Here is a 13520-nt window from a genome sequence, read left to right on the forward strand (position 1 = left end):
CTCAGGAAAAAACAGCATCCAGTCTCAGCCTGTCTCTCCCCTTGATGGAGGGTGACGGGAGGATGCAACACTGGGTGGGGAAACTTAGTGCTGATCTCATCTGCTCATGAGTTCACTTGCTTTACAGATACTGGTGAGCACCTCCCCTCACAAGATATTTGCACCAAGTGCCTCACAGAGAGGCTCCTGTTTATGCCCAGACCACCCATTTCACAGGTCCAAAAGGTTAAGTAACTTGCTCAGGATCATACAACACGAAGTGGCAGAGTTAAGACTGAAACTCAGTTTCTCTTTAATTTCGTAATTTGTTAATTGGACATGAATATTCCTGACATTTAGAGTTAGAGAATAACATATCAAACCCCACATACTCCATAGAGAGCCCAAATACAGGTTGAAGCCTCCTATGTACCTCTCCTCTTTCTGCTAAACAATGTGGCCTTCGATTCCTCTCATGTGAGAAATACTGCAAATGGCATCACTATCCATTCCAGAGTACATGCCAGAGATCATAATAGGTACCCCAGACACTTCCCTCTTCTTCCAATCAGTCACAAAGTTGAATTAACTTTGATATCTATTTCTATTTCCACTATTCTTCCTACCCTTCTGCTCTCTACAAGTATCATCTCTTACCTGGATTATTACAATGGTCTCCCTGCATCTACTCTTTCCCCATTCCAGTCTAATCTTCATCCTTCTTAAAACCTTTCAAAATCTGCTCTTTGCTCTTAGGACATAGATAAAACCACTTGCATGGCATGCAAGGTTTCATGTGGCCTTTCTTCCACTCAAGACTTTATCTCAACCCCTTGTTCTCTGTTTTGGAGGCCCCAGCCTTTTTGTAGTTCCTTATAATCCCCAAGCTCCCTCCTACCCACAGCCTTTGTCCAAGCTGTTCTTTCCTTCTCCACCTGAACAACTCTATTCCCTTTCTCAGCTAAGTTTTCCTTGAGCCCCTGTGTGATTCCTTGACATCTGTCACTTTGACAACTTTATATTTGTTTGTGAGAGTAATGAATTATTCTACCTTCCCTAATCAGCCAAGGACCAAGAATCATTTGCTTAGTACAAAATACATGCTAAATAGAGAGCCAATATGTATATATCAATGCCATGCGAGGCAGTATACCTAGCGCTTAACATTAACTCACTTAAGAACTTCCCAAAACCCTTGAGGTAGGTAATTAGCTCCATTTTACATAAGCAAAGCAAGTCCAACAAGCTAAGTGGCAGAGCTGGGATACAATGAACTCAGGCAGTCAGTTTTTAGTATGTGCAAACACTCACACTTTGATTCTTCACTATCTGTTGAATGCAAGTGTTGAGTGATTCTGATAGGAACTAGACAGCACCATAGTAACTTCAGCTGAACTAAAAATCATTTCACTTGGGCTTTGGCAAAGACCTTACATTTGACTGGAACATCTACTGCAAAACATTTATCTTCCTAGCATTTCATTTCAGCTACTTTAGAAATCCATTTGCCTTCTCTGGTATTATCATGATTTATGTTGAGCAGAAGAGGTGGCTCAGCAAACTGCCCAGTGGTCAGGAGAAAGTTGGCTTTGAATGAGACAAAACTGTGGATCATTGGAGTATGGGTAATCCACCTAAGGCCAATTCAAAGATCTTCAAGGACGTCATCTCACTTAACCTTCCTGATTCCTAATAAAGTTACACACACAGGGCAGTTCTTCCTCAGTTGACAGATGAAGCAAAAGGCTGGGGTTAGACTGGTAAGCCACAGGAAATCAACTAGTTACAAGATGGAGTGAGGATGGCGATCCACCATCCTTCTGCTTTAGAACTGCAACATTATCTTTAGCAGAGTCTTTTTCTTCCCTTTTTTTAAGGATTAAAGGTAGCTGGCCCATCCTTCCCAATTCTTGAGCGGCACTTCTCAGTGAGGACAGAGGTCCTCCTAGGTTTTCCCAGTATGGCAATTCCACAAGTTCAAGCTTCGTGGTTAAGCTACCTACATCCAATTAACCCTACAGCAATATGAAAATGCAACAATTCAGAAAACTCTTCACATTGAGCCCAAGTACCAATGTCAGGGGAAGTCAAGAAACTGTATGCACATTTTCTTTACGTGCATTTTACTAAGAAAAGGCTTTTTCATTAGTTTCTTCCAGAAAAACTAAGAATCACGATCCTTTACGCATGTACACGGATTCTTTCTGGTTCGCCGTTGTGTCTTTATACAAGCACCTTAGCAGGACGAAACATTTCTATTCCTTTAAGTACCAGGTGGTAGCTAGGGTGGAGGGCAAAGAGCAATTCAAATGCCTACCCCATGTGAGTTAGACATTATAACAGCACAGGCCTCACAGCCTATAAATAGGTCCAAAGGGAAAAAAAGATTAGCATTCACCTCCTTTGGAGGGGGGAAGCTGTGTGTAAGGCCAAGGGCAGTGAGAAACGCTCAAGTCCAGTCCCGAGCAGGCCACTAACCGGCTGTGTAACCTTGCACAAGCTGCATACCCTCTCTGGGCTTCAGTTTCCGTATCTGTGAATTGAAAAGTTGAACCGCATGGTCTTCAAGGTCCTTCCCAGCCGCGGGCCGGGCACCAAGAAGGCCCAGCCGTGAAAGCAACTTCCTGTGGGCGCGGTGCAGGGCTTTAACGGTCCCTCCACCCCCTCTCAAGCCCGCGAAACCCTCTTCAACACGCCCCTCGGGGTGACGGTGCTTCCCCAACCGCAGCCCGAATATGGCCCCGCCCCTTCCCGGGGGCGTCCCATCGTGCCCTGCGCTGGGATCCTAAAGAGGCGCGTCGCCTCCCGCCTTTCCGCGGCCTCGACCCCGAACTCCTCTCCCCAATTCTCCCGGGCGCCCTATCCTATCAACGACCAGTATCCTAGCCAATCACGCGGGCCCCGAGCCTTGCCTTCGGTCCACTCTCCTCCCAGTGTTCAGCCGGTCTGAGCCCAAGGCCTTTACCAGGCCAATCCAGTCACCAGCCCACCCAATCTCACTTCTCCTCCTCCAATCCAATCGCCCCATTTCGCTGCCCGCCCAACCAACCCGGGCCTTGAAACCAGTGGGCGAATGGACTAAGGACGACCCTTCAACGCTGAATACCTAACCAATTGGTGATTCCGCGTGGCCACGGCGGCAACCAATCCACGTGGAGCGCGGTGCCGCCGCGGAGAGGTCCGGCCCGAATATCCCTCCGCCTTCCTCCCTCCCTCCCTCTCTCTCCCTCCCTGCGAGCCGTCGTTCACTTACAGCCTCCCTTCCTTCTTTCTCCCTCCGCCACCCGAGCACCAGCCGCGCTGTGAGCTGCCCCCGGGGTCCCTCCCCCGCCGCCAGAGGAGCAGCTGCCGCCGCCGCCAAGCAGCAAATTGGGAGGGAGGAAGGAAGGAAAGGAGGAAGGAAGGGGAGCCAGAGCGACTAACAAGAGGGAGCCGGTGAATGGGCTGGTGGTGACCCCCGCCCCCCACCCCACCCTCCCTTCCCACCCGACCCCCAACCCCCATCCCCAGCTAGAGCCGCCGCCCCAGAGGCCGGACCGTCGTCTTAGGAGTCCCCGCCGCCACCTCCGCCATGGAGCTGATCACCATCCTCGAGAAGACCGTGTCTCCGGGTAGGACGCGGGGGCCGGGGGTCGGGCTGAGGTGATTGGGAGGGGGGAAGGGAAGCCCTGGTCCCTCTGACCCTGTCCCCTTTCCCACTTTCCTTCCCCCCAGATCGGCTGGAACTGGAAGCAGCGCAGAAGTTCCTGGAGCGTGCTGCCGTGGAAAACCTGGTGCGTGCCATCCCGCCGGCCCCCATCCTTCCGTCTCCCCATCCCCTGCTTGCGGGCCTTCCCGCCCTCCCGGAGGCCCAGGCCTCGGGAACCTACCCCGCCCCATCCCGTCCCCCTCCCCCCCAACCCAGTCCAACCTAACCCCGCCATCGGGAAGCCGGTGGGTGTGTCCCGCCCCGGGCCCCGGCAGCTGGCCAATGGCGCGGCGCGCCGGGGTGACTGCTGCCCAATCGCCTCGCGGCCTGAGGGCGGCGGTGCAGCGGGAGGGAGAAAGTGGGAGGGAAGGGAAGGGAAGTTAGGTTGCGCCGCGCTGCGTGTTCAGCAAGGGTGGGGGTGGGGGAGCCGGGCCTAGGGGCCATGTGGAAGATCCGAGCCCGGTTGCCCGCTCTGTTCTGACCGGGCCAGGCTTCTCCTCCCTGTCCCGTGGCCCTGTGATTCTCTTCACTACTTCTCAGAGCTGTACTCTTTCCTATCTCCCTTGGTCTGTGCTCACAGACAGGCCTGACACCCGAATGCCTCTTGACCCATTCCGGGCAGTATTCTCCTTTCCTGCCTGATTATTCCTCTCCCGGGTGTTTTTAATTCGATGAGTAGAGAATCTGTACCCAGACAGCAGACTGAGGCTCTTCCTTGACATCGGGCCTGTTTCCAGATGAGATCACAGAGGAAAGCAGGAAAGCTACTCGTTTGTCATAATTTCAAATTTAAGGGATACAGGACAAATGAAGATAAGTCTGCTAGAGTCTAGATTTTTGCACAGTAATGTGGGATGGATTGATTGAAACGGCCTATGCCAGCAATGTCTCCCTTTGGTGTCCCTCTCCTGTTGGGGGAATGGGGAGCAGAGGGAAAGATAGACCATATTTGACATCTTTTAAAGGTAGTAGGTAATAAGTCTAAATAACACGAACCACATGTGTTCTTCGGGTTAATTAGGCAAATAATGTAAGCAAAAAATAGTGACAAGGCCTATTTTATACAAACTGCCTTTGAGTGATTTCCTTTTTTTTTTTTTTTTTACTTTGCCCTTAAATGTGCTAGGTTTTATACTATCTTCTTATCCTTAACTTTCTATAGAAAAGACTTTTTTCCACTGGCATAAGCTGATGATATATCCATTTGGAGTATATTCCTGTTTCTGTTTTTGCTAATTTGCAAGAAGTCTTTTTATGTTATTCCTAACATTTAGTAGAACATAATTAATAAAACTCTTTAAAAGTTATCTTCGCTGTGATTGCAGAATTTGTTAGTGGTAAGAAACAATCTGCTTTTGGTTTTTCCTGTTAATTTTTCAGGAAGATAAGAGATTGTAGACAGCTTTTTCAAGGTTGAAGAGTGTGTGTTAAAATTTTGAAGCAAAGGGAGTAGTTTTGGAGTTCTGCATTACAAAAGACTGAGTGTGCTTTTCTGGAATCCACTATGTTTAGTGGACAGCTCAGGTCCAGAATGCATAGGAGCCTTTAGTGTGTTAACTCTAGGCTGTTAAATAGAAAATAATTTGCCTTGATGTTTTTATCTTTTCAGTTGTCCCTTAATTCTAAGTATCCTTTTTTTTTCCCCTTACAAATCTACTTTTTTCATTGCTCCCCACTTGCTGAACACTTAACAACCAAAATAGAAAGGACCCGCTTCCTAAATCTGTGTTTTAGGTTTATAAGTATTTCCTTCTCATGCAAGATTACCTGCTTCCTTGAGATCAGAAGCCAGTCTGAGTATCATTCCTTTTGGACTAAGGTTTTTTAATTTAGAAAAATATTCTGTTTTCTACCTTGTCATAACATATTTATTCAACAAATATTGAGTACCAGGTACTGTTTTAGGTACATTAAAAAATTTCTTTGACTACTAGATTGTGAAACTTTCTTTAATTCTGGGGGATCTAATATGAAAATTTGGACACTAAGCTCTTGTTAAATGCTGAAGCTTCATGGGAAGATGGATGACTTCCTTAATGTACTAATTTTACAGGAGTCTTGAGGTAGATATTGTGGAGTTTTCTGAGACATATGTTCTAAAAAATTTAGGTTTTCTCCAGTGTTTTTGGTGCTCCATAAGCTATCCTCAATTCATGAAATTCCCAAGAGATAGATACTTTCACTCACCAATGCATCTTTTTTTAACAGCCCACTTTCCTTGTGGAACTGTCCAGAGTGCTAGCAAATCCAGGAAACAGTCAGGTTGCCAGAGTTGCCGCAGGTCTACAAATCAAGAACTCTTTGACATCTAAAGATCCAGATATCAAGGCACAGTATCAACAGAGGTGGCTTGCTATTGATGCTAATGCTCGACGGGAAGTCAAGAATTATGTAAGTAATTTTCATCTCTTTTTGATCATATAGCGTAGGGAACAAGAAAAATCTTTGTCAGTTCTTTTATCATTTGCATGGGATAGAGCTGATGGTATAATAGGTTTCTGATACCTACCTATACTTCACTTGAAGACAAAAAAATTGTATTTGGTTTAAGTTCAGCTTATCCAATCCCATTAATGGATTGGAATTCTTTTCACATAACTGAGGAAGACTGAAGCAGTTTGGGAAACTTTAGATGCTGGAATTTGTACAGTCTTTGGAGAATTGGGGTAGTATACAAATTGATGGTTCCCAAACTTGGGTTTTCAGAATTACTTAGGGAATTTTTTAATAATATATTTTCAAGCTCCCTCCAGAAATTTTGATTTGCAGTGAGAGGCTTGAGGGTATTTTTTAAACTCTGTTCCCAAATGATCCTTCCAGTCAGGTAGCACTCAGCTCTTGTTGAAATTCTGCTGTAAATCTCATTGTTTTGTGGTTTAGGCATGCTATTATCTGAAGTCAGAGAGGGAGTTAAATCCTATCTTGAGCCTTTAAAACCCAAAGAATTTGTGATACGAGATTGACATTAATGGTACTTTTATCAAATACTTAGCAAATAGTGAAAAGCTTCCTTAAGAAACATGTGGCTTTTAATCAAGGCATTTATTTTTTTAATTTTTTTTTAGATTTTATTTATTTACTTAGAGAGGGGAAGGGAGGGAGAAAGAGAGGGAGAGAAACATCAATGTGCAGGAGATACTTGGATGGGATGCCTCTCCCACACCCCAAATCAGGGACCTGGCCTGCAACCCAGACATGCACTGCAATCTGGAATCGAACCAGTGACCGTTCAATTCACAGGCTGGTGCTCAATCCACTGAGCCACACACCAGCTAGGGCTTAATCAAGGCATTTAGAGTGGGCTGATGAATTTTGGGGAGAATTGAATATACTTTGCTGCACTAAGGAGTTCTTGTGACTTTTAAAATTTTGAATTAGTAATTCAGATTTCTAGGTGCAGTAAAGAATCAATATATGGAGAGATGTGCTTAGACTTTTTTTTTAAATGAAGTGTTTAACTTCCTGTCCTACATGTATAAGGCATAGAGAGCAAATCAAGCATCTTTGGTCCCTGGTATTTTAGGGGAAACCAATGGGAGATTCTTGTGTGTACTTGTGTAGGTGTGGTTATACATACACTTGCTGTTTCCTGGTTCTAGGTGTCAGCATTAGGTAAATTAGTGCTCCTTTAGGCAATAAATTTTCTTTCTAGTTATGTATCTCTTTACGACAGGGAACTAGGTTATGAAAGGCAACTTATTTTGAATCTTCTTTGAAATACATAGAGCTATTTCTGTCCACATTGGGTCTGCTTAGAGAATAACGTTTTAATCCTCCCTTCAGCAATTTGATATAAATGAAGTTTATCATTTATATTATCACTGCCAATCTTGATACCTATATTGTAGTGTCCAAAATGAAATAATACATGATTGGTACTGTAACTGACTTATTTTTTTTGGCACATCACTCTTAGACACCAAAATTTTTCTAAGATTCAAATAAGAATTTGTTGAGCCTGTGTGAATAAAGAAAAAAATAGCAATTATCTTGTCCTTTTTCTCTTTCATAGCACATACGGTAATTAATATTTTGTCAGTGCTGGTGGTTATTTCTCTTTTGAAATCTGGGTCTTGGACACAGTTGAGGGTTAGTTTTTTATTCTTATTTTAGATCATTACGTATTATCATTAGGGTCACTCCTAGTTTTCTTTTTTTCTTTTTTAAGATTTTATTTATTTTTAGAGAGAGGAAGAGAAACATAGATTGGTTGCCTCTAACATGCACATCCCCCCCCCCCCCCCCCCCCCAAGTTGAGACCTGGCCCGCAATACAAGCATGTGCCCTGACTGGGAATCCAACCTGTGACCTTCTGGTTCACAGGCTGGCGCTCAATCCACTGAGCCACACCAGCCAGGGCACCCCTAGTTTTTCATAAAAAAACAGCAAAAACTTTCAGTCCTCCAGAATTGGACATTGGTAGTCTCTCAATCACCTCAAGTAATAGTGATTATAGGAACAATTTAAAAGGAACAAAGATAAAGATAGATTGGGTTTAGTATCCTCTACCTACATATGTTTTAGGAGATGGTGCAGTGTAGTATATGTAAAGGCACTCTGGACTGGAACTCTTAGACTCAGGTTAATGCCTGTTCAGCCCCTGCCGTTTTGGACAATTCATTTTGACCCCTCCTCCCTTAAGCTTTTGATGTACAGTTTTGTTAAAGTCCTTTGTAGCTTGGGTACCGCTAGAGAGCAAAAACTATTTAGACTCAATCAGAACTGTTACAACATTGGGTAGAGCTGTTGAGAGTGAGGGCGGCCAGGGCTGATGATACACTGTATAAGGGGGAAAGATGGAGAGTTCATTATTATTAGCTACAAAGCATGATACTAAGTGACCTGACCTAGTCAGCAAGCTGGCCTGAATATTTGGCAGCTATTCTTCGTCCTGTGTTCATGCCAAGGACAGTTAACTGTTTGCCTTTTTAGTGGACTGACGATTCTTAGTTCATTGACTGAATTACCTGATCGTGGTTATGATTAACCTTGGGTCCATTGTGGCTTCATCCTTTATCTGTACCTGTGCCTTTACCCTTTACATAAATGCTTGTATAATTACTATTTCAAACAAGACATGTTTAGTGATAAGCAGGTCTCGTTTTAATTGGCATATCTGATCTGTACTTGGTATCTGCTGATGGTGGAAAGAACAGTTCTTTGATTTGGGGGGAAACAGAACAAGTCATTGCAGGTTGGAAGTTAAATAGTTATTAACTTTGTAGCCACATCTAGTGATGTTACTTGACCAAGGTCTTTTTATGAAAGTCACCCAGGCTGCTAAATTGTCAATGACCAGAAGGCAGAAGGTGTGTTCCACATTTCATGAGTGGGAACATGTCTTCCTTGATTCAGGTTAGACTGTGATCTGTGAATCAGACCCCCCTGAATGCCCCAGAGTTCATTACCCTCATCCTAAAATCCCACACTTTCCACAAAACAAGGTTGTGTGAGCTTCCTTCCATTACACCACCAAGGAACCCAGAAGGTGAATTTTGTCATCTCCTTTGCTTTTATTTTTCTTTTTTAAGATTTTATTTATTTTTAGAAAGAGCTGGAGGGGTGGGAGAAGGAGGGAGAGAAACATCATTATGGGAGAGATACATCAGTTGGTTGCCTCTCACACGCCCCCAACTGGGGACGTGGCCTGCAACCCAGGCCTGTGCCATGTGCCCTGACTGGGAATGGAATGGGCAACCTTTTGGCCAGCACTCAGTCTGCTTAGCTGCACCAGGCAGGGCTCCTTCACCTTATTAATGCTACCTCCTAACTTTTCTACCTTTCATTGAACATTGAAGTGAGGTGTCTGGCTTTGGAGAATTCCATTGGAAGTAGGGGGTGGTTGGGGTTTGTTCCCCCGCCCCCCCGCCCTGGGGTCTGGAACAATGTTGATTGTGTTGGTGTCAGTACTGAGGCTGGCCGTTTTTTTTTGTTTGTTTGTTTGTTTGTTTTTTGACAATTGACCTATACTGTATATGCCTTTTTTCTACTTTTCTGTGTTACAGAAAACTCAGACGAATATAAGAGATGTTTAAACATTTATTTTGTGTGTGTGTGTGTGTGTGCGTGCAGGTTTTGCAGACTTTGGGCACAGAAACTTACCGGCCTAGTTCTGCCTCTCAGTGTGTGGCTGGTATTGCTTGTGCAGAGATACCAGTGAACCAGTGGCCAGAACTCATTCCTCAATTGGTGGCCAACGTCACAAACCCCAACAGCACAGAGCACATGAAAGAGTCGACATTGGAAGCTATTGGTTACATTTGCCAAGATATAGTAAGTGCTGCCTCATGTTATCTAACATATATAGCTATGATTTCAGCTAGTTGTGATATGCATGGTATTTGAATTATCTTTACCATATCATAAAGAAAAACAAGCTTCTGCAAAGTGTTTTAAAAGTAGAATGCTTTGTTTGTTAATTTAGACTTCTAAATTAGCTTACCCTCACATTGTTAATCATGCCCTAAAATTAAGAGACTTGAGGGTCAGAAACTCAAAGTGGAAATCCATATGTTTTGGAGAGGCATGGATTCTAGACTTTTAAGGGTATTCTCTATCCTGGGGAATCCCTCGTCTGATCCCTTTCTCAAGATTCTTTGTGTAACATGGATGCTGTGGTTCATTTTCATTGGCTATTTTACAAAACAGTTTACCAGCTCTTGCTGTAATTGGTTTAGCCACTGGAGCCACACACAGTATGTTAAATGCAGCCCTCCTAGGACTGCTGTTGCTGCTGAGCTTACCAGTGTTGGTGTCAGTTTTGATACACCAACTTGAAACAAAGAATGCCATAGCACTTGACATGGACTTAGACTCCCTAGTTGTGTGTCCAGGTGTTGATCCTTGACCCCCAGATGTTCTGAAGTTGTCCTTCAGTTGGTACAGGTGGCCTGGAAAATAAATCACACTGCCATTTCCATTTTCACAGAAGTGGAGGAAAACAGATGAAATTGATGAGTTTAATTTGTTCCCATTCAATTTTGGGCTACCAGACCCTGGGATATTTTGTCCCTAAATGGAAATATGTGGAGAAAGATCAGAAAAAGTCATGATCCTTGCTCCATTGGGTTTTACACTTAAAAAGACTGCTGATTTGTCATGACTTCATTAATACAGTCACTGCACTTCCCTGCTCATTTCAGGACCCAGAGCAGCTACAAGATAAATCCAATGAGATTCTGACTGCCATAATCCAGGGGATGAGGAAAGAAGAGCCTAGTAATAATGTGAAGCTCGCAGCTACGAATGCACTCCTGAACTCGTTGGAGTTCACCAAAGCAAACTTTGACAAAGAGGTGAGTGCCTTTTGGCAAAAATGTAGGTTCAGGGGGTGAGAAGTAAGAGTTAAATGAAAGGGGTTTTTTTGTTTGTTTGTTTGTTTTAATGATTTAGAAAGGACTGTCTTGTTTAGAAGCATTTATGTCTAATCTAGTTAAGATTTGTGTGAGATGTGGCCATGGCATAGGTGGTTGCCATTTTTCATCAGGCTTTTGGAAATAATGTGCTCTAAAGAGTTTCTAAGCTTAGGATTTTCATTTTGCAGTCCAAAGTCTGCTTTGGGATTTTTTTTTTTTTTTTAAATTTAAGAAATTGGGCTGTGTTTCATACCTCCTGAGGAAGATGCTTTTGAAAATTAAGCTATAAACAGTTTATTTTGCCTAAAAGTATTTCCTTATTTATTTTGTGTTAAAATAGATAATAACATAAAATTTACTATCTTATTTCTAAGCATACAGTTTGGTAGTGTTAAGTATATTCACATCGTTTTGCAACCAAGCTCCAGAGCTTTTTCAAACTCTTGCAAAACTGACACTATGTCCATTAAACAACTGCCTGCTTTCCCCTTCCTCATTCCTGGCAACAACCTTTCTAGTTTCTTTTTCTATAGTTACTTGACTTTCTGTTTCTGATTACAGTAGATAGCTTATGTAAGTGGATCGTACAGTATTTGATTTGCCCATTTGTGATTGGCTTATTTCACTTAGCGTAATGTCTTGGGTTCATGCATGTTGTAGCATATGTGAATTCCCTTTTTAAGGCTGATTAATAATATTCCATTATATGTATATGCCACATTTTGTTTATCCATTTATCTGTCAATAGACATTTGGGTTGCTTTCTTCCATCTTCTGTCTATTGAAAATAATGCTGCTATGAACATGGGTGTATATATCTTTGAGACCCTGCTTTCAGTTATTTTGGATGTATACCCAAAAGTGGAATTCTGGATCATATGATCTGCAAGTATTTTTTGTATATATGTTGACACTTCAGCTGGGCTTTTTGCCACGTCTTGGCCTTACAGTGAACAAAGTGGGAGGTCTAAAGAAGGCTAAGGCAAACTGAAATCCTAATTGCTTAGAAGATAAGCGTTTTCCTTTTAGATTTCAGAAGACCTGGGGTGGTAGCAAATAAAATTCATTCTCTCATATCTTGCCACGTTTGATGTGGATTTGCCACCTCCCAGCAAACCAGTTTTGTCTCTGAAATAAAGCAGGTATTTTTAAATCTCTTAATTTTTAAATACAAAGGAACAGATTTTTCCTAATGAAGGTGGGTTTTTTTTTTGTTGTTGTTGTTGTTTGAAGTAACCATCTTTATTTAAAACCTGTGTGTGACCTACATTTTCCTACCTTCTTTCTGAAGTCTTATTAGTGAAGGTCACTTTGGGGCTTAAAAGACACTGGACCTCCTTTGAGAATAGGTCATACAGTAGGCACTGGGGGAAACTCTTCATAGCCTTCATAGTGCCATTACTATGTCAACATAGAGCTGCCTGATTGGTCCAGGATTGTGTGGGTTCCTAAGGGAGTAAGCTTTTTCTTAAAGGTATAGGCTAGCAGTCTTCTTATATATGGTCTACACTCTTCTAATTCTCTTTTATTTCTGCAGTCCGAAAGGCACTTTATTATGCAGGTGGTCTGTGAAGCCACACAGTGTCCAGATACGAGGGTGAGTATGAGGTCATTGAAAATTTGTCACCATCTTTCCTAGGAAATGCCAACTCTAGTATAGTATTTTGAAATGTTAGGAAGCTTCAGAAATAAGGTTTGACCAGTAAGAATTTTTCTCCAGCAAATTGAAGAGAGAAGAACAGGACTTGGAAAATTAACATAACAGAAGTTGATCTCTTTAAAAGGGTTTAAGGGAGAGATGGTTTTTGATCCGTGTTGCTATGTAATTGCTATAGTTTATTCAAGTGATTGTTTTCCAGTACAGCCATTGAAATAGCTTTGCTATTGCTGTAACCTAAACCTTGACCCTTGAAACAGGTGGGAATTACATCTAGTTTGAGCCGCATCAGTGAGTTTTGTCCTGCTGTGGCTTCCATGGGGAAATGAATGTAACTCAGATGTACTGCACTTGACTCTTTAGATTATTGACCCATCTGAGTGAAGTAGTTACTTTTGTGAGATTGCCTTGTTATTAAACTGAATGGTGAAACATTTTACCTGTCCTTTGTGAAAGGTACGAGTGGCTGCCTTACAGAATCTGGTGAAAATAATGTCCTTGTATTATCAGTACATGGAGACATATATGGGTCCTGCTCTTTTTGCAGTAAGTACTTTCTAGTTTATGTATTTGAGCATGTAGATAATTGCAAAGCGCATCATTTTTAATTGCTTTTAGTCAACTCTGTTAGTTTTTTACTCTATATAATGAAATCAAGGAAATGTTTAAGTTCTTAAGTAGTGTGCTTTTTGTCAACTGTTAATTTTTTACTCTATGTAATGAAATCAACGAAATGTTTAAGTGCTTAAGTAGTATGCCAAGAGTAGTAGTATCTTTGCTGGTAAAAAGAGTGTATTTTAAAATTTGTTCTCTGCCCTGGGCAGTAGCTCAGTTTTAGTTA

General features: G+C 42.6%; 1 protein-coding gene across 1 annotated transcript in view; it reads left to right on the plus strand.

Annotated features, from left to right (window-relative positions):
* Positions 1-3188: 3188 nt before the first annotated feature.
* KPNB1 (karyopherin subunit beta 1) overlaps positions 3189-13520 on the plus strand; it is a 29703-nt gene continuing 19371 nt past the window's right edge. Inside the window, exons 1-7 of the mRNA XM_054593772.1 lie at positions 3189-3590; positions 3694-3752; positions 5876-6058; positions 9740-9940; positions 10810-10962; positions 12560-12619; positions 13136-13225. Of these exons, the coding sequence (XP_054449747.1) occupies positions 3551-3590; positions 3694-3752; positions 5876-6058; positions 9740-9940; positions 10810-10962; positions 12560-12619; positions 13136-13225 (786 nt within the window). The 5' untranslated portion in view covers positions 3189-3550. The remainder of the gene's footprint in view (positions 3591-3693; positions 3753-5875; positions 6059-9739; positions 9941-10809; positions 10963-12559; positions 12620-13135; positions 13226-13520) is intronic.

Source organism: Pteronotus mesoamericanus, unplaced genomic scaffold (assembly GCF_021234165.1).
Source record: "Pteronotus mesoamericanus isolate MK-2021 breed Mesoamerican mustached bat unplaced genomic scaffold, CSHL_Meso_final scaffold_476, whole genome shotgun sequence".
Taxonomy (NCBI): domain Eukaryota; kingdom Metazoa; phylum Chordata; class Mammalia; order Chiroptera; family Mormoopidae; genus Pteronotus; species Pteronotus mesoamericanus.